At 43.7% G+C, this 23853-nt stretch overlaps 2 protein-coding genes across 2 annotated transcripts; one reads left to right on the top strand and one right to left on the bottom strand.

Moving 5' to 3' along the window:
• Window positions 1–451: 451 nt before the first annotated feature.
• On the top strand, window positions 452–5222 carry crtap (cartilage associated protein). The gene is made up of 7 exons (XM_070984855.1): window positions 452–965; window positions 2272–2421; window positions 2843–3014; window positions 3154–3282; window positions 3422–3567; window positions 4164–4247; window positions 4821–5222. The coding sequence occupies exons 1-7, from the start codon at window positions 504–506 to the stop codon at window positions 4896–4898; spliced, it is 1221 nt and encodes a 406-aa protein (XP_070840956.1). The 5' UTR covers window positions 452–503; the 3' UTR covers window positions 4899–5222.
• Window positions 5223–8801: 3579 nt separating this feature from the next.
• susd5 (sushi domain containing 5) lies at window positions 8802–19622 on the bottom strand. The gene is made up of 5 exons (XM_070983961.1): window positions 19356–19622; window positions 18178–18355; window positions 13945–14054; window positions 12606–12794; window positions 8802–11185 (listed from the first exon to the last, which is right to left on the bottom strand). The coding sequence occupies exons 1-5, from the start codon at window positions 19441–19443 to the stop codon at window positions 9201–9203; spliced, it is 2550 nt and encodes an 849-aa protein (XP_070840062.1). The 5' UTR covers window positions 19444–19622; the 3' UTR covers window positions 8802–9200.
• Between the last annotated feature and the right edge of the window lie 4231 nt (window positions 19623–23853).

Here is a 23853-nt window from a genome sequence, read left to right on the forward strand (position 1 = left end):
TGATGTTAGTGCATTCACTCTGTTGTGTTGTTGGGGGGGGATCAGGTCTCTGGAGGGGGGCAGACCAGGCAGGAATGTCTCTACGTGGCAGTGGGAGGGGGAGAGACACTCCAATCTCAGCAGGGGTTTAATTAGTGACCAAGAGGAAACAAGTTGTAACTTTAAAGAGAAGTGTTTTATACATCTCATGACATCTAATAATGATAAATAACAATAAACCAGGAATACCTCCCTCAGCTCTGGTGTTGGTGCGATAAAAAGTCGACTCTGTCAGGTTTTTGTGTATGAACAGAGCAACAGCAGTCATTTACTTCTGTGATTCAGTGGGAGGAGCAGCTCCAGCAGCCCCCACCCGCCGGAGCGACTGCTCCAGCCCCGCGCCCGGGGGAGGGGAGGCCTTGTCCGGATACGTGGTGGAACTTGAGGCGGTCCTAAAGACCCACGCACACCGACAGTCCGGGCTCATCCCAGCCAGCCCCATCCACCATTTACCAAACTTAAAAATGGCACCCTCCACTTCTTCCCAACTCTTCTCCGCGCTGTTAATCGCATTTTCCGCCTCTGTTGTGAACTCCCAGTATGAAAAGTACAGCTTCAGGAGTTTCCCCAGGAACGAGCTGATGCCTCTGGAGTCCGCTTACAAATACGCACTGGACCAGTACACCGGGGAGAAGTGGAAGGAGACGGTGGAGTACATGGAGGTGTCTCTGCGGCTTTACCGACTGCTGCGGGACAGCGAGGCCTTCTGCAACCTCAACTGCAGTTCCGTGAGGCTGGACGACGAGCAGAAGTTTGCGGAGTTTCCAGAGTTGCGGGCGTTTGGGAACGTTATGAAGAGGGCGCAGTGCCTGAAGCGCTGCAAACAGGGGCTGCCCGCTTTCAGGCAGACCATGCCCAGCCGGGACACCATAGAGGAGTTTGAGAAGAGGGAGCCGTACAGATACCTCCAGTACGCATACTTCAAAGTAAGGGAATGAGTTCATTATGTGGGGTCATCAGGGGGCTCCCAGCAGAGTCAGACCTCGAGGACGCTTACATGGCTGTCATCTTTATGATGACTATCAGTGTAAGGTGATGGTTTTACTGTGGACACCGCTGCATCCACAGGGTCTACTTAAACGTCACTGACATGATAGGCGTCCTGACGTCACCTACGTGCCACGGATGCACATGGGGGGGCTCTGTTTTGCAAGAGGGGAGGTCCTGAACTTTTTTCCCCTTTGCATGCTTTCTTTTTCCTTGTTCTTCCTGTGAAGAAGTAAGAGGAGAGAAACGCTCATAAAGACACACGAGAGAAATTTTCTGGTCATCGCCTCAACAAGGGAGGACCGCAGGAGCAGGTTTAGATTTAGGATTAGGATTAGGCTAGGGCTCAGTTCATTTATGGGTATGTTGTTGTGATGATTAAGGCCTTATTTCCATGGACAATAAAGGAGAAACCTGAATACTGTAAATGATTTTAGAAACATAACGAATGCAGATGGTTCTGTACAGGCATGGTTCATTTTTCCAGGCATGGTTTTGATCCACTACAAAGGTATCGAGTATCAATACCCTTTATAGACTGACTGTAATCCAAAAAATCACCAAAATAATCTGAGTGGTCGCCTTTTTCCTACGATGAAACATTTCTGTCCTGATGGCATGATTTGGTCTTCACAGACGTCAGATGTCACCCAGTTTAATATCAGTGTTATGTAATGTGTGTCACGGGTTACCTGACTACTCTGAGGTGATGGTTTTATAGAGCGTGGGTTCAGGGGTCCCTCACATGGAGCTGCATTTTGTCCTTAGAGTAGTTTAATCCTGTTATTATATCACTCTGTAGATAATGGCACAATATATAGCCATTGTTTACTACTTCATACAGTGAAGACAGTCGTGCGAAAGAGTAGAAATCCTCAGGTGGGTCCTCTGAGGACCACCTGCTTCTCTTCTCTTTTGGGAGAGAGTATAGGAATCACCCATAAATTACTCTTTACAGTAAGGTAAACTAAATACTGAGTAGTTACATAGAAATGAACAAATGAGGAACAACCTGATAATTGACAAATCTCTTATAAGTAGCTCCTTAATGACTCTGAGAATAACAGAACTAACATTCGTTTTCTAATTATCTTCTAAAAAGTCCTCTTTCAGAGTCGTTCAGTTATCAGGTCTTTCATAACAACTCTTTATTTTTCACACCACATTGTAGTGTTTGCTTTTCTTTTGTATTATTTCATCTATTGCTGAGCTGTTTAAAGTGTGCGTCTGCATTATTTCTCCCAGTCTGACAACCTGGCCAAGGCGGTGTCTGCTGCCCACACCTTCCTGCTCAAACACCCAGATGATGAGATGATGCAGAGGAACATGGCCTACTACAAGAGTCTGCCTGGAGCCGAAGAACACCTCAAAGACCTGGAGACCAAATCCTATGAGGTTTGCGCGCACACACACACACACACTCACACACACGGACACACAAGTCATTCTATTATTGGCTCTGTGGGTGAGTGATGTGGTAGCGGCCTGTGGTGAACCAGCCAATCCGGCCACATCATGGTAGGGTTCATTCGTGGACACCCAGTGCTTCCAAAAATGGGCCCCAGCAAAATAAGGAGGTTTCATCTCCACCCACCATCTTTTGCTGTTAAAAATAATCTATATGTTTGCATATTTTTGATGTTTTTTTTTCTAATGTTTTGTCAGTTTTTATAACCTGACCATGAGAGAAAGGTTATTTTATTTAGCTTGAAGGACAACCACGAAAAATAGAACTGACTTAAGTAAGAATGTGCGCATTAATGCCCCAAATAAACATTAAATGACATGATGTTTTATTGTGTGTGTGTCGCTGTAGACCTTGTTTGTGCGTGCAGTGCGGGCGTATAATGGAGAAAACTTCCGTACCTCTGTGTCAGACATGGAGTTGGCTCTGCGCGACTTCTTCAAGGTCTATGACGAGTGTCTGGCTGCGTCTGAGGGCCCCAGAGATGTCAAAGACTTTAAAGACTTCTACCCCTCCATAGCTGGTCAGTTCATACCTGGCTCACCTGCCAGGTCTTCCTCTTATTATTAAGTTTAATATATATTTATTTTGATCTCCTTACTTTTCTTTCTCAAAACTCTCCAAGCAGTCTCGTGCACAGCTTTGATTTTGTTCCTCTTCAGATCATTACATAGAGGTCCTCGACAGGAAAGTGAGGTGTGAAAGTGACCTGACACCAGTCGTCGGGGGTTTTGTCGTTGAGAAGTTTGTGGCCACCATGTACCACTATCTGCAGTTCGCCTATTACAAATGTGAGTAGCATGTTGTTACCAGTTCATTACTGCTGACATTTTGTACATGTTAGACTTTGTTCTGTGGAGTTTCTTAAGGTCCGCTGTGACTTTTATCAAAGAATATCCAGATTAAATGCTGTAATTGTTGTGTTTTCAGTGAATGACCTGAAGAACGCAGTACCGTGTGCAGCCAGCTACATGCTGTTTGACCCCAGTGATGAAGTTATGAAGAACAATGTGGCTTATTACCAGTTCCACAAAAGCCAGTGGGGACTGACAGAAGAGGACTTCCTCCCCAGATCAGTGAGACATTTCAATGACTACAAACCTCATACACCCACACTGATGCATACATGTTCCCAGTGTGAGTCTGGGAAGAAAAAGGTTTTCAGGAAGAATGAGCAGAAAAGACATATTAAATTCTGTTATTTAGTCAGGCTTATTAGTTTCAACACAACCTATATTTCTGCATAAATAAAGCCTAGTGGCAAGACAGCAAAATGTTGAACTGCTGCTCCAATTACTTTGAATGCTAAGAGAACTTACAGAGTCTCTCAGTCATTTAGTTTCACTGGGGTTATTTTTTGTCCAGTGACTTTGTGGCATCTGCTTTTGGACAGAACCGGTGAAGTTGTTTTCCTGCTTCCAGTCTGTGTGCTAAGCTAAGCTAGCTGACTGTTGGTAGCTATGTATCAATCTGTAACTCTTATGGCAATAAAGCAAATAAGCATGTTTCCCAAAAATCAAACTATTCCTGTCAAATTCCCTGGAATGACTCCATGTCAAACTGATTTAGTGCTTTGCATCTGTCCTTGTTTTCTCTTTGGTTCACTGTCACACACATTTTACCTAATGTGTGCCTGTGTGTGTGTGTGTGTGTGTGTGTGTGTGTGCTACAGGAGGCATTGCGGTACTACAATATGACCACCATGCAGCTACAGATGTTGGAATTCTCCAAACAACATCTGGCGAGCGACGACGAGGTACGTGCCTGTATTTACACATCTTTGTGTGTCAGTGCACCACAGGGTGCTTCTAGCCCAGAGGTTATCTTTGATCGAGTGAGGGGGACATTAGTTACTGTCTACCCTTAAAGTAGACCTGCATGATTCCCATGAAATCAGACACAGTCTGAATGAGGCTGTTTGCAGCTCTTGCTGGCTGTGTCTTTGCGTACCTTATGGAAAAACCCTGGATGCCTCACTCTGGTCACATGACCCGCTGCAGTACAATGTGGGTCCTGTGTTTATCAGGCTGCAATATGACAGACGGCCATGAGGTGGCATCATGACACTGGCATTTCCTTAAGCTATTATGATGCAGCACAAGGACTGTGGCCATCAGGGTAACCCAACATAAGCCAGGATTACATGCTGTATGTGGTAAATACCATTCAGTTCTCCACTGTAATCTCTTTAGTAATGCCAGGTATGAGAAATCACAGATGAAACTGAGTGGGGGGATTTATGCTAATGCACTTGGTGCAAAATGTCACTTTGACACAAAACAGACCCTCCTGAGTTGTTTATTTTCTCTCTGCCTATATGTGTCTGCAGGGGGAGGTGGTGGAGTTTCTAGATGAGTTCCTGGACGAGGATGAATACCCCACGTTGGAAAGTCCGCCGAAACACTGAAAAACAAACAGCAAAACAGCACCAGCGCTCCCAAGTTTGTATTTATTGGGTTTTGTATGAGGCTCTGATTGTGTTCTTATCTGTAGATCCATGTCATGAATTTTTTATTTTTTTTTTTATTTTCTTATTTTGTGTTTTAAATAGTGAGTGGTGGTGAGCGGTATGGACATGCAGCACAGTGGCTAAATGATGGGAAGACAATGATGATTATAGAGAAATATTTTTACTGTTTCATGGATTCATTCCTTCACTGTGAATTGTGTATCTTGTCTTTCTAAGATGGTCAATTATACAATGAAATGATAATAAAACTTGCCAAACATCAGGCCTTTCAAGTGATTGTTACAGTGTTTTGTAATAGCCAAAAATGAACAATTTACTACGACAAAGAAAAGCAGCACATCATCACAACTCAGGGCACTTAACCATTTATCTTGAAACATGACTTAAATTCTCAATTAATCCATCAATTGACTAATACTCAGCTTCAGCCCATTGATGTTTGACTGGAGCCAAATTTTTAAAAAATCCCAGAAAGCAGACAGGAGAAGGGAATGAGTGGAGGGAGAGCCGATGGGGTCAACAAACAAAGCAGGTATGTTTACAGTGGTCCTTCAGACGAAACCCGGGGCTGAGCTGGGCACAGAGACACCCAGAGAAAACACAGAGTTGTTTAATAATGTTTGAACATTGAGTCTCTGTGCAGTTTGTCACACGGCGATGTTAAAAACCCACTGGTCAAGTGTGCCTCATTCCTCTCCTGCCTATATTTACCTGTCCCCTTTATTACTTCTCCTTCTCCCTTGCCGGGGCTTTATCTTTCATCTGCCCTCTTTTCTTCTTTCAAATGTTTTTGGAGCATATCACCAAGAAATGGGGGGTAATGGCTGATTGAAGGGGCTTGGTTTAATATGAAAATAAAAGGCTGATTATGAGGAGTCAAAGTCAAAGTCACACCTTAATATGAGGGTAATGAAAAGAGAAATCAAGGGTTCAAACCACATATTACATATTCAGGAATTTATTGTGACTTAGCAAACACATATACAGTACACATTTCATCCTGACATCACACAGATCAGGCTGTTTGAGATGAAGAAGAAAGAGACATGAGAAATATTAATGTCATGTGAATGAGAGTCAGCAATGTGGGAAAAAAGTCCTTTTCCTTTGACTTCCCTTAAAATTTATCATGTTTTCTGTTTTCTCTCTCATTTTTGATGATTATGATTTGGCAAACCTGGTGTGTGTGCCGGGTCATGGCTGGATGAGGAACAATGTGGTCTTTATATTACTAGTACAGTACTTGTGTTTGACAATGGTGTTCGATAGTAGGTGAAGGAAAAAGCAGTAGAAGAGATTTTGAATAAAGCAGAGATGAGCCGACCCTGTATAAGACACGCAGAGGTAATGTCTACTGTCAACTGTGCATGCCTGATGAAACAAGTCAAATTTATTCCCCACACACTGCTAATGCTACAGTACTGTATGTACAGCAAGTTATTACAGTTCATATTTACAGAAACATATAGACAACTTCATTCCCCCAACCCCCACCACATTAGGACATTAGTGTCACAATATAGAAATAAAAAACAACGGTGAAAATCTTTTTGGTTATTTGAAATAAATCAATAATTCTTTAAATCAGCTGTGAACACTGGATGTTAAGTCGCCTCATGTACAAGCCACCACCCACTTTTGACACTAATTACAAGTGAAGCGCTTTCTGTGTTGGTTATTGTCATATAATTCATTTTGTCGTGTCTGTACATCAACAGAATTACAAATGGTAATATCTAAGCTTAAACCGTCTTATGATTATATGACTCTATTTACATTTGCACCTTTTAATGAGGTTTTTTTATCTTAACATTTGACATTGCTCTCAAGTATTTGGCACAGTACGGAAACACCAGGAGTCTAAATATCACAGAATCACTAAGAACTATAGTCGACTACAAACTCCTTCATTTTTTGAACTAGGACTGGACATTAAAACAAGTTTAGAAAATTAGAGACATTATGAATTCCTAACCAAACTAAATTTACTCACAGAGCAGTTTTTCAATAAGCAAATTGTCTGAAATTTCAAATATTTAAAATTAGAATAACTACAACAATGGGTGATCTCTAACCTAATGCTCCCCGGGTCCAGTCCAGACACACCTCGTCCTCATACTGTCATTTATCTGGACAAACAAAATATTCAGAATTATATTTGTCATTCTAATCAGTGTAATAATTCATACATTATGATACACATTTTAGGCCATGTGGTCCAGCCCTGATAGGTTTATTTTTTATTTCCTACATTAGATTAATAGTCAAGACATCAAACTATGAAATAGCACATGTGGAATCATGTCATAAATGAACCAAAATCCATTTTCCATACCACATATCCCTTTCGTGGTTGTGGGGGATGCTGGAGCCTATCCCAGCTGTCAATGGGCGGGAGGCGGGTACACCCTGGATCGGTCGCCAGTCGATCGCAGGGCACAAACACACAACCATTCACACCTAGGGGCAATTTTAGATTCACCAATTAACCTAATGAGCATGTTTTTGGTCTGTGGGAGGAGGGCGGAGTGCCCGGAGAAAACCCATGCATGCAAGAACATGCAAACTTCACACAGAAAGGCCTGACCCGGGAATTGAACCGGCAACCTTGTTGCTGTGAGGCACGCACACTACCTGCTGTGCAGCCGTGCAGCCCTATGAACCAAAATATGTTCTATATTTTTAGAATGTTCAAAAATGGCATTGTGCACCTCTCAACCAGCCCTCATGAGGTACTCACCTGGAATGGATCTCTGTTAACAGATATGGCTTGTCAAACATTAATTAGTAGAATTTCTGTCCTCCTTGAAGGGTTTGAGACCATCAGTGCAAACGTCTGTGCAGAGGTAAACCCAACTGAGATGGTTTGGGATGAGTGAAGCGCTCAGCATATACATGAACTCCTTCTAGACTGTTGGAAAAGCAGTCCAGGTGACTAAAGGTATCTCATGAAGCTGGTTTAGATGCCATCAGTGTGCAAACAAGTCATCAAAGTACTTTTACACTTTTTAAGATGTACTGCACAATTCCATATGTGTTATCTCATAGGTCTGTCGTCTTCAGTATTAATCTACAATGCAGGAAATAATAAAAACAAAGAAAATGTTGAATGAGAAGGTGTGTCCAAACTTTTGCCTGTAAACTCTAACGCTGGGGGTGGTGATCTCAGTTTCTCTCTGTTGCCATGGCAGCACCACAACGTTTGATCTCTGGTTGGCCTGAATGCTGTCAGCAAACACGATGCCCCGCTGACCAGCGGATTGCACTAACCTGAGACGCGCACACACACACACACACACACACACACACACAAACACACACATGCAGGGACTGAGTCTGCAGTCTGGACGGACACCCGCCCTACATGTCCCACCAACCGACTGTCAAAACCAACAGATCTTAAAATGTTTCACCTGTCATCTTTCTTTCTCACACCGACATACCGCTCATTCGACTCTCTCATCTGGTCTCACCACCGTCATCCTTTTTTCTTCTAATGCTGGTTTGACAGAAGGCTGGTTGTTTCCTTGGGACAACCATCCCAAATCTGCTGTGATGAGCTGAAGTGTTCTGAACTTCAGCGCGGTTGTCGTGGATGAACAAGTGGAATACATTTTCTTTCATCAACACAACGCTCAGACAAACAGAAAGGATTGAGAATCAAGAACAATAGAGCAAAATCAACAACAAACGAGCGGTCAATGAAGCCAACAAAAATAACAGCAAGGTAACCACAGAGAATCATCACCACAATGTCCAAGAACTTTGGAGGTTGAAGTCTCGGGGGGGGGGGGGGGGGGGGGGGGGGGGGGGGGGCAGGCATGCCTTCCTGTGGTTTTCCTACATGTCATTTCCTCATAATCTCATTTTGCAGTTCCTGGAGTTGAGTCCACACACAGCCCCTTCACCTGTCCAGCTAGATGTCAGAGCTTTGAAAATGATGGGCGGGTACAACAAAGATGGGTAAAATTCCTTGAAATCAAGGAGTGGGAGAGACAGGACTGCTACCATCTTGTTTAACTCAGGTTTCTTATGTTATGCATCAGATCTTACTGGTTTACAAAATTCTCTGCATCACTTAGACAAGGGCTCTTCAAATCTGTTCATACCCACCCAAAATCTTCAATTATGCAGGATTTCCAAGCAAGATGAGGGACTGTGCTTGCCTCTCAAATTCATCTGAAGCTTCCCGTCCCTCCTAAATGTCCTCCATCAGCGTCCCTCTGTCGTCTCTCACTCTTACACTTTTTGCTGCATCTCTATGTGTTGGCCCTGTCTGGTCTGACTTTGGCCCTTCCCATTCATCTCATACATTGAGCTCTTCTGCTGTTGACGCCGGTAACACCACACCCCAACAATGACCGCCACCGCTGCAGCACACACCACCACAATTATGGCTGCCACCGTAGGACCTCGGCCGGAGGAGCTCGGAGGAGGGCAGTTCTCACCTGTGCAGATGTTCTCCCCCAGCTCTCCCTCCATCTCACTCCTCTCGCCGGTCTCACCAGGCAGGGTGCCCACAGTGTGCTCCTCCATCAAGATGTCACCATTGTGCACCGGTGGAGCTGGGTCATGATCAAGGAAGGGGTGCTCGGTGAGGTCACCAAGCCAGGAGCGGGTGGGAGCTGCCTGTTGTGTGTCATAGTCCAGGCTGTCGGGGTATGTGGGGGAGTCTGAGGGCTGTGAGAGGTCAGGGGAGGGAGCAGCCGTGTGGACGAAGCCTGGCCACATCTTTTTCACCCCCCCTTGCTCTAAGGCAGGCTCTGCGGTGGGAGACTTGGGCACCTCTGGTGAGCTAGTGTATGGAACAGGTCTACCAACTTCCACGTCATTGGGTCTGTCCGCTGCCCCCCTTTCTCTGTCCTCTGGTCTTACTCTTTTTGTTATGGAGTCCTCATTTTCTGTTTCTGCTAGAACAACAGGGTAGCCATCCAGCCAGGTCTCATCTGTGGTGGCCTTTCCTCTGTCTCCCTTCTGAGTCACATTCTGATGTTCATCTGTTGCTATAGAAAAGATGACGTGTTGACGACTGTCATCAGAATCTTCATGGCTATCATGGTCATCATAGTTGTCATGATCATGATGATCATCGTGATCATCATGATCATGATGATCAAGGTGATCATCGTGATCATCATGATCATGGTGATCATCGTGATCATCATGATCATCGTGATTATCGTGATCATCGTGATCAGTGTAACGTTCATTATCATCCTCCTCCAGGTCATAATGCACCTCGCCATCATCATGGTCATCGTGGTCTGGATGTTCCTTCGAGCCATCAGGATGTTCTCGATCATCTTCGCCACGATCTTCAGTCACATCTTTGTGATCTTCATACCTGTCATGTTCATCGTAAGTATCATCATACTCCTGGCCCCCGTAGCGAACGCGATCACGGTCATCTTCATGTTCACCCATGTCATAATGGTCATCATGGTCGTCATGATTTTCATAGCGGTCCTGTCTATCCAGATGACCGTGCTGAGTTGGAATGTAATGTTTCACAGGATCATCACGATCATCTTCATCATGGTGACTGTCACTGTCATCTTGGTCATCGTGGTGGCTGTTGTCATGGGCATCCAGGTCGTCATGGTTGCTGTTATCATGGTCATCTCGGTCATCTGTGTCATGATCATCATAGCTGTCTGGATCATGATCGTGGTCGTCACCATCATCGGGATGCTGGTGTTGGTGTCTTTCTTGGCTCTCGTGCTCTTTACTCTCCTCTGATTGGGCGCCTGAGGCTCTCTGTATAGTCTGTGTGACTGGATGTGTGGAGACAGGATGTCCCTCATCTTGGAAGGCCTCAGAGGGGAACCAGAATAGGTGTTTCTGGGAGAGAAGAGAGACAGGTGCTTCTGTAGCTGTAGCTGCATCAGTCATGGCCACCTCCCTCCTCTCCTGCTCCAATCTTGGATGGCCTATAAAGTCCTCAACAGCCCGGTCCACCTCTTTTTCTCCTTCCTCAACAGCTCCATCAACTTTTCTCCCTCCTGCTGCATGCTCCTCATGTTGGTCCTGATGTTCCTCCCCCACTTCAACAGTGAAGCTCGTCTCTTGCTGCTCCTGATTCATTTTCCCCTCAGGGTATGTAGCTCCATGCACCTCCTCATACACCTCACCACGAGCCTCCTCTGGCCTCTCACTGTGGCGCTCTGCCTCTCCATAGGAATCTGGAAATTTGTCCTCATAGTCAATGTGACTTTCAGTCTTGTCTGCAGAAACACAACAAAGACACATTCACTCAATCAGGTGGCAAATTCCATCAAATCTTAACGTTCATGATACGACAGCTCAACTCAAAAATGTAAAGAGGCATTTGACACGTCAACACGCACTGGTTCCCAAACTTTTTGGACACCTTATAGGAATAGTTTGACATTTTCTGAAGTAGGCTTATTTGCATTAATATTATTACCATTCTTGTATCCGTTTGTTCACAATGAAGCTACAGGCATTTAACTTTCCTTAGCATTAAAATGTTAACACTGGGTCATAGCTAGCTTTGTTCTGTCCAAACATAAAAAAATCAGACTACCAACACCTATAAAGCTCAACATTTCCTGATCTGATCATCCAGTCACTGTGAGGTTGCCCAGCAACCAACAGAGACTTCAGACGTGAAATAATGTAACATTTTGGGTTTGCACTTCAATTTTTGTGTGGACTAAACCAAGTGGCGACCTCCAGGGCTGAAAAATAAATGCAATAGGAAAGTGCCTGGTACAAAAAACAGTTTTGGCCTCCACAGCCAATTTGCCTGTTCATAAGAACTGTATGGGGGTGAATTTTTATATAACTCACTCATTTAAATTGTATTAGTGCTTAAAGTTATGCATAATTATGGGCATGGCTGCATTGAGTGACAGCTGGCCACAAGGTTTCAACAACCAGGCTTCATTAGGCCCCTCTCAGCTCCACCTACGCTCTACCTCTTTGCCCATTTTTGGATTAGCAGGCAGTTTGGCACTGCTAAGATGCCAATGGTCAGACCCACTGTCACTGAGCTTCACAAAGGCTCTTCAGAAACCTGTAGGTAATATCACAGAGCCTACATCCATGTTTCATACAGTCTGTGGGCTAAACGAACAACACATTACGTGTTATTTAGTCAGCTTTAGTGGATCTTGTTTCCTTTGTACAGAACCAGAAAAGTAAAAACACTTTCATGTAACAGAAATGTTTTTTTTTTTTTTTCTTTGTTATCGCTTTAATTATGTGACCCCTGAGACTTATCTTAGGCCAGTTCAGGAACCACTGAGCACAAACATTACTACGACCTGTTACCTAACCATGGACACAGGCCTGGCATTCTGCCTTCACAGACAGCTCTTGCCCCCTTCTCCCTCTGTTACGAACTGGGCCACACTATGGCATGTCACACTGAGGTGTCATCGCAGCCATTTTCATCCCAACTCACAACTGAGACTCTGTTTTCCAAAAGCCAGCAATCAGGCACTGGTCACCTAACAACAATGGGAGCTAACAGGCAAGAAGTGAGGAGGTTGACCTCAGAATGGTCTCCGGTCTGGGTCAAACCTCAAAGCGTTGAAGAGGTCAAGCAAAACGGAGGCTTTCTGCCTGTTTACATTTCTGTTGCACTCCCCAACATAAACAGTTTTAACACCTTCTTACCTTTAACACATATCTCCACCAGTCCATACCACTCTCCACAGCTATCACACAGCAGGCTGAAGGCTCTGTGCCCACTGGGCATTACATAACCTGGCATGCATGTGTACAGCAGCTCATCTCCCATCTCATACCCAGAGTGCCCCTGTAACCGGGCATTAGGAAAGGATGGAGGGTCACCACACGGCACACCTGTGAACAAAAAAAGAGATGTATGTAGTCTTAAAAAAGAAAAACGCATTCGACATACAAAGTGGAGCATAAATGTTTTGAGTTAAAGTATTAGACAAAGATGATGCATTCCCTCTTCAGTATTACACAGTGTGTTTAATGAAACATGGCTCATTATTATTATCCAGCTTTACAGCGTCACGATCCCATTTGTACGCAGAAAGAGATAAGAATGTCTCAAAGGACAGGAAGCAATGGGGTTTGTGGAAAATGTGGATGTAGCACAAATGCTAACAATGCCTCCGGGATGAGATAAAGGCTACGTATTGTCTTGAGTCTGGTCTAATTTTTTATGGCAATTATACCAAGGCAACACAGTTCATTTGACAAACAATAATATGTAGATTGTCTAAAAAAAATGCAAGTTTTCAGTCATCTTATGTGGTCCTTTAATAATACATTCAGCTGCTATTTTACTGTAACATTAAACAATGAAAATCAGGTGTTTGTCTTCTAGAATGAAGCTCTAATAAGTGTAAATAAAACTACTCAATTTATAATAGCATCACTTTAAGTGACCAGTCCTTTACATTACTGCCAACCATAGACCCCTTCTACCTCCAAACCTCCTATCATAACAACAACCATAGCTACATAACCAGAACTGTAGCCACAACCAAAACCACGCCAGTGAAGCTGTGTCATTGCTTTAAGTGGATCTGTACTGTTCATTTTCCCCACAGCAGGGTGTTTGCTCCAGCCTCTGGGTGTGTGGTGTGTGATATATAAACATTCACAGTAGCAAAACTGCCCTCCAAAACTAATCTAATCAAGTTATATCATTACATACACATCACACACTCAGATTTTCATGAGACGGCAGAAAGATGTAACGCCAGACATGAGTGAGAAGGATGGAGGGAGTTGAAAGTAGAGGTGCAGATGGAAGGAACACAGGAACATAACCTCTTTCACACCTCAGTAAATATGTCAGGAAAGAAAACCACTCACATACGTGCACATTCTGTACACACAGAGCACATCCATTCATATCCTGACCACGGATTTATAAATTAGGAGTGAATATATGTGTGTGTGTGTGTGTGTGTGTGTGTGTGTGTGTGTGTGTGTGTGTGTGTGTGTGTGTGTGTGTGTGTGTGTGTTTACTGACCTCTGTCTTTGATGCAGAAGGCGTCCAGGTGTGCAGCGTCCTCCGTCGCATTTTCTGTCCTCACATCCACTGCTTTCAGTGCGCTGCCCACCACATTACACACTGTGGTCCTACAAATCAATAGATAGATTGATAGCTACAATCATGTTGGAGCGCAACATTCACATTCATATACACACAAACACACTCATTAATTTCAGTGACACTATGAGAGCAAATGGCCTACAGCGAAGCATTTAAGCACCCCTGAGGGACTCTAGGATGGAGGGTGGTCATAATTAAACTCACTGTGTTTACTTTTAATGTGCTCACACACCACACAGACACAGAAACACTCTCCCTTAAGTACACATCCGGCACTTGAGTACATATATTCCAGGATTGTACCTAAGTATAATTTTGTGGTACTTACTATGCTGCTTTATGCTTCTACTGCATTTCAGAGGAAAGTATGGACTCATTTATTCCACTACATACATCTGATGACTTAAGTAACTACTTACTTTTCAGATTAAGATTAAACATAATAAATTACAATTTTTTTTAAGGATTAAATCAGCAGCAGTCTTTTCAGCTTGGGACTTAGTACATGGAGCATTTTAGTACATATTTACCAAAAAAAAAAGGGATGATTAGAGAAAAGTCCAAAAAGGAAATGTAGATTTGTGTAGCACAAGTTGTTTTTTCATCTTTCCTCTCCCATTAATCATCCCATGACCCCTCAGATTTATCTGTTGACCTTTTGGAGGGGCCCATAGAAGAACAAGAATATGTAGCAGCATGTCTTTTATAATAATGTAACAGTCAAAGGGGATCTTTTTCTGCAGAACAAATAATACTTATGCACTTTTACTGATCAAACTGACAACTACTGATACTACTGATAAAAGTGAAGTGAGTGAGAGTTGAGCTCAATGATATCATACATACAAGCTGCAGCTCTGGTTTATATACAGTATACAGGTAACATGACGACACACATGGACAGATATGTGCAGAACTCGCTGCTCTCTCGGTCACTGCCTGATTTGCTGCTTATTCAAATATTATTACAGCATGACATCAGAGTCCAGGAACACACATCACGGCTCAGACATGCTGCAGTATCAGCAGTAGTAGCCCGTGGCACAATATTATCACACTGTAGCACGTTACGAACAGATGTTCCCATGCGCAGGCCAGAAGTTACAGCCAACCTCATATAGAACAATCATAACATTAGGGACTTAATATAATACACTTTCCACAGGGACCAAATAAATAATAGTCAGTGCACAACGCCTACAAGCCTCAGTGGAAAAAAAAAAAAAAAAAAAAAAAAAAGCTGCATAAATAGTCTATTTTTGTTGCCACTTTAAGGTTTACAGCATCGTTAACCCATTTGTCATCCAAAAGCACCAGATAAGGCTGACTCAGACTTCCCAGGCCAATCACATAATGTTCCCATACCGACTCCCAACACCACTCAAAGTCTGGCCGAGTTCAGAAACATCATTAAAAGTCAGACATATTATGCTTTTCATTAATAACAGGTTTGACTGGTAATATTATTAATCAAGCGCCATTAAACAGAAAAGGTAATGCCTGCAGATTTGAATGTGAGCATGTGTGTGAGTCTCTCTGTGTGTGCGTATGTGTGTGTCTGTCTGTGTGTGTGCACTTGTGTAACCGAGTTAATCAAAGCATCAGTAATTGGAAAGAATTTGACTGGCAGTGCAGCGAGACTGAGAGTAGCGGTGTGAGTCATACTGCATGCTTGTGCCATGCTAACTTCAGCTTATAAGGACAAAAGTCTGAGTGAGAGAGAGAGAGAAAAACGGGCAACAGGACAGGAATCGCCAAGAAAACACTGTGAGACAGACCAAAAAAAAGCACGCAGAAGACTGTTTTTACATTAAACTGTAGCTCCTGCAGGCATCTGTCTGTGTGTGTAAGTGTGTGTGTGTTTTGTGTGTATGTGTATTGTGGGGACTGTTTGCTTACACAGTCATATTGTGAGGACTTGGCTTCCCTGTGGGGACAAAATACAAGTCCTAAAAACGTAAAATCAACCAAGTTTAGGGTGAAAACGTGGGTTAAAGTTAGGCTAAGTGTGAAGGAAATGAATGTACGTCTCCAAAAGTGATGGAAACATGAGTGTGTGTGTGTGTGTGTGTGTGTGTGTGTGTGTGTGTGTGTGTGTGTGTGTGTGTGTGTGTGTGTGTGTGTGTGAGAGAGAGCGAGAGAGAGAGAGAGAGAGAGAGAGAGCGAGGGGGTAGGGGTTGAGGGCAGGAAACACTTCACCTGACTGAGGAATCATTCCTCAGAACCCTTCAGCTCACATGACACAACTTTTACAAGGTAAAAGAATCCAAAGTACGAGAACGCGTTCGTATGAAACTGAACCTTAATTCAGTCTGCTGGGATTATTGTGTTTGGTTACCAGGGCAGCAGACCTATGATTGACAGGTAAGAGGAAGACGTTAAGGTAGGAGAGTCAATCTGAGAAGCACTCGTTGTTACACAACAGACCTAGAAATGGTGTCAAAGCAGAATAAAGGTGAACTGGCACCACACGGAAATTAAGTGAAAGCGCATAGCAGCCTCCAAAAAAAGCCTTAAAAATGTTCTGCTCGCTATTGAATGTTTGGGTGTTTCAACCGTATATTTAATTGAAAGTATGAAGTTAAAAGGCAGACAGAAAGAAGGGATGTCAGGCAACAAAGGTCCCTGGCAAGCGTCTTAGCGTCTAAGTCAAAATATCTACTACTCTACAATGAGCAGCCAAGGAGCAGCCTTACAGGGAGCAGTCAGGAAAGGCACAACGACAAAAAGAAATCAAAACATGAGGAAATAATAGTAGATAAAGCAGACGTGGAGAGGTACCTCTGGCCTGCTTTCATGTTAACCCCCCCTCAGGAGAAGGAGAAGGAGTCCAGGTGGAAAAGGTTTGAAGGGGCGTTGGAGGTGAGCTTAGACAGACAGAGCCACAGATGGGTGATACACTGTCAAACATGGTAAGCGGGTGTGAAAGCTGATGTCCGCTGGCTAGCACGTAGAGAGGACAGCATGTGTCAGCTTTTCCTCTGACGGGGCGTTTGTCTTTCTCAGGGCGGCCGCCATTTCGAAGCGGGTTCGGTTTCGCGACGTTGATCAGAATTTATCGGCTTGTATTATTTAGCCCATTTAGTAAAGTTAAGGAACTTAACACCATTTAGTGTTTTAAGAGAAGAGAATTGGAATTTTCCATCACCATCTATTTGAACCATGTTAGCTTTAGCCGTACTAGCGGCTTCTGTGGATGACTGTGAAATATTGTTCAGAGCTTCAAGTTCCCCTCAGCATGAATCATGACAACTTTGATTTTCACCATCATCAGGCCAAAATTTAAATTTGTCTGATACTTTGGTTTAAGATCAGATATTCTAATTAGCAGCTGTTAGCCAGCATGTTGAAATAAGATGGTGAACATGGTAAACATTACACCTGCTAAACAAGAGCATGTTAGCATTAGCGTTCAGCTAACACTGCTGTGCCATAACTGGCTACAGCTTGAGAAACTGTGAGGATTTGTTACTTTTATCTTTCTAATTTTTATTTATTTAATCAAAATCACTTTTGAAGGATTCAGGGCAGTATTTCAGCTCAACTTTGAAGAGCGCAAGCTTCATACCACCATTCATGTCGTATTGAACACCGTATATCCCACAGGCCTGAGACCATCTTATATTTGAAACCACACAGACCAGGACGAGTGCAGTACTTTCTGTCTATCCTCCGCAATTACTGCTCAGCATACTAGCTGTCAATCAAACACCTACCTGTAACTGTACCACTGTCTTCCTCGGCTCTGTCTGTCTGTCTGTCTGTCTGTCTGTCTGTCTGTCTGTCTGTCTTTGTTTCTGTCTCTGGAAGCTGTGTGTCATGTTACCGTGGAGATGAGAGGTGGACATGGAGGCAGTTGTCGACATGACACCCCGGCTCAGAATTCCCTCCTCCTCCAGGAAGGAACAGAGGGGTCTTTCTCCCTCTCTTCCTCTCTTTTTTCTCTTTTCCCCCTGAAATGTGTCTCTCTTCTTCTATCTTCCCACTCCCTCTGTAATTGCCACCGATGCCTGTACTTCCGTTCCTTTCTCACACTCGCCGAGTTGACCTTTGACATCTTTAGAAATCTCCAGTCTCCCTGCATGTGCCTTAAAACAATGAACACCCTCATGTACAAACAATTACATACACGAATGCTTCTTTTCTTACCCCACTGTGCCTCCATAGAGCCACCCACGGGTGCATGGGGAGAAGAAGCACTCCACCACAGCGTGGCGGAGCTCCGCCGATGACGCCAAGCGGGCATGTCGTGAGGCGCAAGCCCGCTCAGCGTCTCTGAAGCCCTGCAAGCCGGAGGAGTTCCTCAGATCCAACACGAACACTCGACCTGAGAGCAGGGACAAAGAGGAAACTCTTACTGGAACTAAATACCTGTTATTAACATCTAATATATTCATGAGTCTTTTCTGTCTTCATGAAGACAAAAGAAAGACGCATTTGTTTGCAAAAGACATCACCCAAATTATAGTTGGACATGACTGGGAGGTGGGAAAAAGGAAGATCTAGATGTTTTTTATTGATCTTAGGAGAACTATACTGGATTATATTTGTGCTTAAAATTTCTCAGCCTATACGCCAAGTTTTTAAGCACTACTCATTTTTATTCATATGGGTTTTGGACATTGGACACTGCTGACACACACTTAGCACTGACTCCAAGTGCACAACAACAGCAATGCACAAAGAACAATTTTGAGCCTGATTACAAAATCTATGTCCAAGTTTTGTATACCATAATACAGATTTTATAATACTTCTTGTCATTCAAGTACAAATGCAGATGTGCAGCATCAGTTAATAAGTAATAAATAAAATAGCATCACCATTAACATTAACATTGACACAGTACTGGGCTAAAGGTGATCTGCATGGTGCATCACAGGAGCAGATGGTCGCCTTCATTATCACCTCATTGTCACATCATTACTGTTCACAAACACTAAAGAAAAGGTGCTCTTATGTTAAAGAGTTCGACCATGTAAATATTTGGATCTTGCTTGAAGTAAAGATGACTGTGCGCATCCATTACGCACAGCTTTATCAGGCGCATAAGTTTTTTTAAATGTGAAATGAAAGATTTATTCTGGAGGAAAAAGAAAACACCCACGGGCTAAGAGGGAGCGTGCCCACCGGAGATGATCAAGACACGCACGAGACTACAAGGCAGGTGGCAATTGCTCGCGCGCGCTTCCACCAGCTGTGAGTAACGGTTTGTGCATCGCTCAACCCTAACTTTAAAAGCTTATGTTTGGATTGAATTGTGAGTTTATATTTTTTTATACAGCATCTTTTATCTTGTGTTACAATAGCTGAAAATATTAACTTACCGTCTGCATTTACAACAGAGGTCACCACGAGACACGCCAGGCATCCAAAGAGCAGTGACAGAACAGTTTGGTTACAATGATCCAGCATCTTCTCGCGCCCTCGGCTGTGGGGTAAAAAACACTTTTTGAGTTAGAAAACGTGCCCAAAAACTTCCAAGCTTCCAGGTCGAGGTGACGATGGGGAGCTGTGTCCCTCCTGGTTGGCAGAGGTGGACTGAGCGGGAGGGAGGTGCGCTTGTTGTCCAGTGCGGGGGACAGTGGAAAGAAACCGGTCAGAGCGGCTCAGGAGCGAGGCGCAGTTTATCGTCCTCGCGAGCAGATGGAGCGCCGGTGTGAAAACTCGCGTGTCGGTGTTGGCAAATACGTCACGGCTCAAACTCCCGAGGGTGGGCTCAAGCGGTCAGATCGACCCAAGGACTGCTCCTTTACACGGAGAGCCGGATACAAGAGGGGCCAGGATCTGAGGGGTCCATGAGCAACTCACTGACGCCATGCCCGCTCATAACGGGGGGCTGGCCTCATCTGAAATGTTTTTAAAAATGTGTATTTGTCTTGAGGAATAACATCCTGACATTACAGCGATTATTTAAAGATGAGGTGACACCCAGACCTCAGGTTCAGCACACCCAAATGGAGCTGATCCTTTGAGCAAAAAAAAAAAAATCTTAATTCAGGTTTATTGTCCTCTTCTTCTTTATGCTCCACCATATCTCAGAGACAAATATTGCACTTTTTACTCCACTACTTTTTATCTGACAGCTTCAGTTACTTTTCAGATTGCAATGCTTCATACCCTTCCTGTTCAGTGAAAACCTTGTATCTCCAAATCAGGTGATTTTGATTTCGAATTTTCTGACCAACTGCAGAATGAAGCGTCTGTTCATGTGTTTAGAGAAATCTCCCATTTCTTAAGCTAAATAAACCATTTAAAACCCCTCTCGGATAGGCTGGAAAAAGCATTGTCACAGCTGAGAACACATGAATACAGCAGCAATATCAATCCAAAAACAGGATGACTTAAGAATCTGAATTCTTCTACCACCTACAGTGTGTGTGCGGGCGTGTGTGTGGGTGTGTGTGTCCCATTTGTTGAGGGAGATAAAGACAGATGACCATAGCCCATAAAGAGCATTTTGGAGAATGCAGACATTGTTTCAGTGAATCTGCAGGTGAAGATAACCAACCCACGTCGTAGCTCTACGCGACATGCAGGATCCACGCCACTAAACCTAAAGCAACATCATAAAAACATATCAAGGTTATCACAGTGTGCACGTATGCTTTTGTAAATAAATACATGCGCCTGTCTGCACTTACAAGCATGAAAGAGGATAATGCTGCAGACTTGTCCTCCTCTGAGTGAATGCTTTGGGCATTTTCTCATCTGCAAGCAACCATGATGAAATATTTAGAAGTTCATTCTTGACCTTGGAAACAGTAGCTGATAAAACCATCTCACCGCTGTGTCCATTTAGTAGCTGCTCTGGATGTTTCACATAATCTCCCTCAGCAGATGGGTCTTTTTCCATTTCCATTTTCTGAGCTTTTCTCAAATGTTAAGCTAACATGGTCAAGGGGTCTAGTAAGTGATCAGAAAAATGCTCTTTTAACCATCTACAATCTCATGCTACCCTGTCTGCTGAAGAAGATCATGTGATGAAAGCTCCAGAGCAGCTACGGAGTGGATTACAGGAGGGAGCGGGAGAAGTATTCCATTACTTGAGTAATAGCAATACCACAATGTCAACATGCTCAGTTACAAGTAAAATCACTGAGAGTAGTATGTAATCGTTGGTCCATGTTGGTATTGTACTACTATGTATGATATCAAATTATTATTACTGATGCGCGCACATAATTTCATCTTTAATCCTACTGTTAGATTGTAATTTAATCCATAACAGTGCATCACATGTTATAAGGTCATCATATGTTTTATATGTAAAACCACCATTTGCAAAGTAACCACGAATAATGTGGAATGAAAAGCAGCTTCTGAATTGTAGTCGTGCAGAGGTGTAATGTGGCATGAAATGGAAACACGTACAAATGCCATACAATTGTACTTAAGTACATCCCCTACTGCAGATTGTTCTGACGAAGAGGCAGCAAAAGATGAGGAACACATTTGGAAGGAAGGATTGTATCCCTGCTCCCGGCAGTAGGAAAGATAATGGGTGTGATTTGGCAGGAGAGAAATCTGCAGACTGTAGGGGACAGAAGCAATATCCAGTGCAGGTGTGTGCGCACTCAAAAACAGGATTTGAGAAGAGAAAACAATTGAAATGAGATTAAAAAAAAAAAATCTAGAAATTCCTTGAGGAGTGACACCTCTATTGAACATTCACACTTACTCATTTCTCTCCATTGTCTTCTTTCACTTTGCACCTTTTCACCATTTTCATAATTCTCCATGTTCCCACTGGCTCAATGGAGTCAGTCATGCTGCTGCTGCTGCTGCTGCTGCTGCTGCTGCTGCTGCTGCTGCTGCTGCTGCTGCTGCTGTGGGGTAGCTTTAAACCCCCCGCTGATGTTTTTCCATTACAGTCACTCTTTTCTGTGTTTCTCTGTCACATTTTTCCACGCTCCTCTTATGCACCTCTCATACTTTCACCTCCTGTTCAGAGGGGTCTGGATGAGATTAAAGTGGGCTGGGATCCTGACTCATGCGCCGGGGTCTATTTCTGGAGGGGTGAGGGTCGTAAAGGAGATGACGAGGAGAGGAGAGACGGTGATTCACACCTGCACTGTCTCAGAGAGGCTGGTGAGAATTATGTTTGCTGCAGGTGTCCAGGCAAAGAGGGGGGGGCTCTGTCAGGGGACAGACGCACGTCCAGACTTCACACAGGTGTGTAATCTCACAGGACCTCCTGTACACACCCGTTAGACAATCCGTACTGCGGAAGTAAACGCACACACACACACCCCCGACCACACACCAACCGCAAGATTGCTCCGAGTAGGTGTGAGACCAGTGACTTCCCATGTGAGACGTGTCCTGTCAGAATGAGGCGTAGTGCAGGTGGGTGGTTGACTCACAGGACATCAGTGGTCACGCTGGTGCACCCCAGGGACAGAGGGGAGGTATGGCTTTGTCACCATGGCAACAGCCTCCTTAAACCTCCAGGAGGAGTGGGGGTCCAGAAAAGCAAGAACAACACAAAGAGTCAAAGCTGTATGCAGGGAAAATTGGTTTTGAGGGAGATGATTGATGTGTGTGTGTGTGTGTGTGTGTGTGTGTGTGTGTGTGTGTGTGTGTGTGTGTGTGTGTGTGTGTGTGCGTGCGTGCGTGTGTGTGGTGATGTCCTGTGAAAACCACGTATCTCCAAATTTCTTGAGCTGAGGACAGCAGCAGTGGTTTGAGCTTTGTGACAATGCAGTTTTTTAATCTAACCGGTGGGTTTTTAGACGGTTTGTTCAAGTTTAAGACGTAAAGCAACTCTAAATCCTTCAGTTAAACAGCAAAATCGGAAACCACCAAATTTGGAGATAAGTGGTTTTTAGTGGCAAGAGCTCGGAACATGTGTCTGAACCTGCAAATACTGTACATGCGTGTTTTAGCGTGTATGAAAATGGAATTGTAAAGCGCTTTAGAGAAGAAATACTCACAGGTAGACACAAACAATGAATACAGAAGATCACAAAATAAGAGGAGGCACAAATACAGATGATGACAAAAAAAGGCCAAAATACAAATACATCTTCACACATATCAGATGAAGCGCAGAGCATAACTCAGACCTCTGTTATCGTCATAAACAGAGTGTATCAACCGCTGAGGTGTTTCACAGAGATGTCCTTGCGTGACACCGGTGGAGTCACTGCGATCATCGGGACACATTCAACACGGAGCTGCCAGCCGCAGCAGTCAGGATGAGAAGGGCATGGAGCTATTCAAAGAACTGAGATAATTCATTTGACTTTTGATGAGAGATTGTTAATTGCCATGCAATGCAGTGAGATGGGGTGGTGCAAGCATTGAAAATGTGTTGCACGCAGATGAAAGAGTTCATTTCAGCACAGGCGTCATAGATTGTGTGCGTTCATGCCAACAGGCACGATGAGTTTGCTCTGTCCGAGTCCTCTCTGATCCATGTTTATGTTCCAGAATAATAAAGTGTCTTCAGGAATAATTTAGCCATTACATGAGTGTGTTTAGAGACAATGAATTGAAATCCTGCTGTGTTTAGTATAACATGGTCTTAAATGGCTTATTCTAGTATTCAGCCTAATTGGCAGCAAAGCAAACTTTTTTTTTTTTTCACTAAAATGTGAAATACATTATGCTATAAAGAAAACTCTTTTATACTTATGCTGTTGTGATCTTTGCCAGGGGCACCCAGAGAAAACAAGGGGCAGTTATGGAACAGTTTCATGACTGTTTCATGTGCTGGCTGATCCAAATAAATCCCACAAATAAGTTTGACATTTCTCTTCAGACACTCCTCCCTCTCAGCATAATGATAGCAAACCTTTCTGAATATTATGGGACTTTTAT

The sequence above is a fragment of the Chaetodon trifascialis genome, chromosome 17 (assembly GCF_039877785.1).
Source record: "Chaetodon trifascialis isolate fChaTrf1 chromosome 17, fChaTrf1.hap1, whole genome shotgun sequence".
Lineage (NCBI taxonomy): Eukaryota > Metazoa > Chordata > Actinopteri > Chaetodontiformes > Chaetodontidae > Chaetodon > Chaetodon trifascialis.

What these genes read in the sequence shown, in the direction of transcription:
- susd5 (XM_070983961.1), bottom strand. Translation starts at nt 19,443, where the DNA reads ATGCTGGATCATTGTAACCAAACTGTTCTGTCACTGCTCTTTGGATGC. An exon ending in CTTCTGCATCAAAGACAGAG is followed by an intron (nt 12,795 to 13,944) that starts GTCAGTAAACAC and finishes TTTTGTTCACAG; the next exon opens with GTGTGCCGTGTGGTGACCCT. An exon ending in GGTGGAGATATGTGTTAAAG is followed by an intron (nt 11,186 to 12,605) that starts GTAAGAAGGTGT and finishes GTGTTTCTGCAG; the next exon opens with ACAAGACTGAAAGTCACATT.
- crtap (XM_070984855.1), top strand. Translation starts at nt 504, where the DNA reads ATGGCACCCTCCACTTCTTCCCAACTCTTCTCCGCGCTGTTAATCGCA. An exon ending in TCCAGTACGCATACTTCAAA is followed by an intron (nt 966 to 2,271) that starts GTAAGGGAATGA and finishes TATTTCTCCCAG; the next exon opens with TCTGACAACCTGGCCAAGGC. An exon ending in ATCTGGCGAGCGACGACGAG is followed by an intron (nt 4,248 to 4,820) that starts GTACGTGCCTGT and finishes ATGTGTCTGCAG; the next exon opens with GGGGAGGTGGTGGAGTTTCT.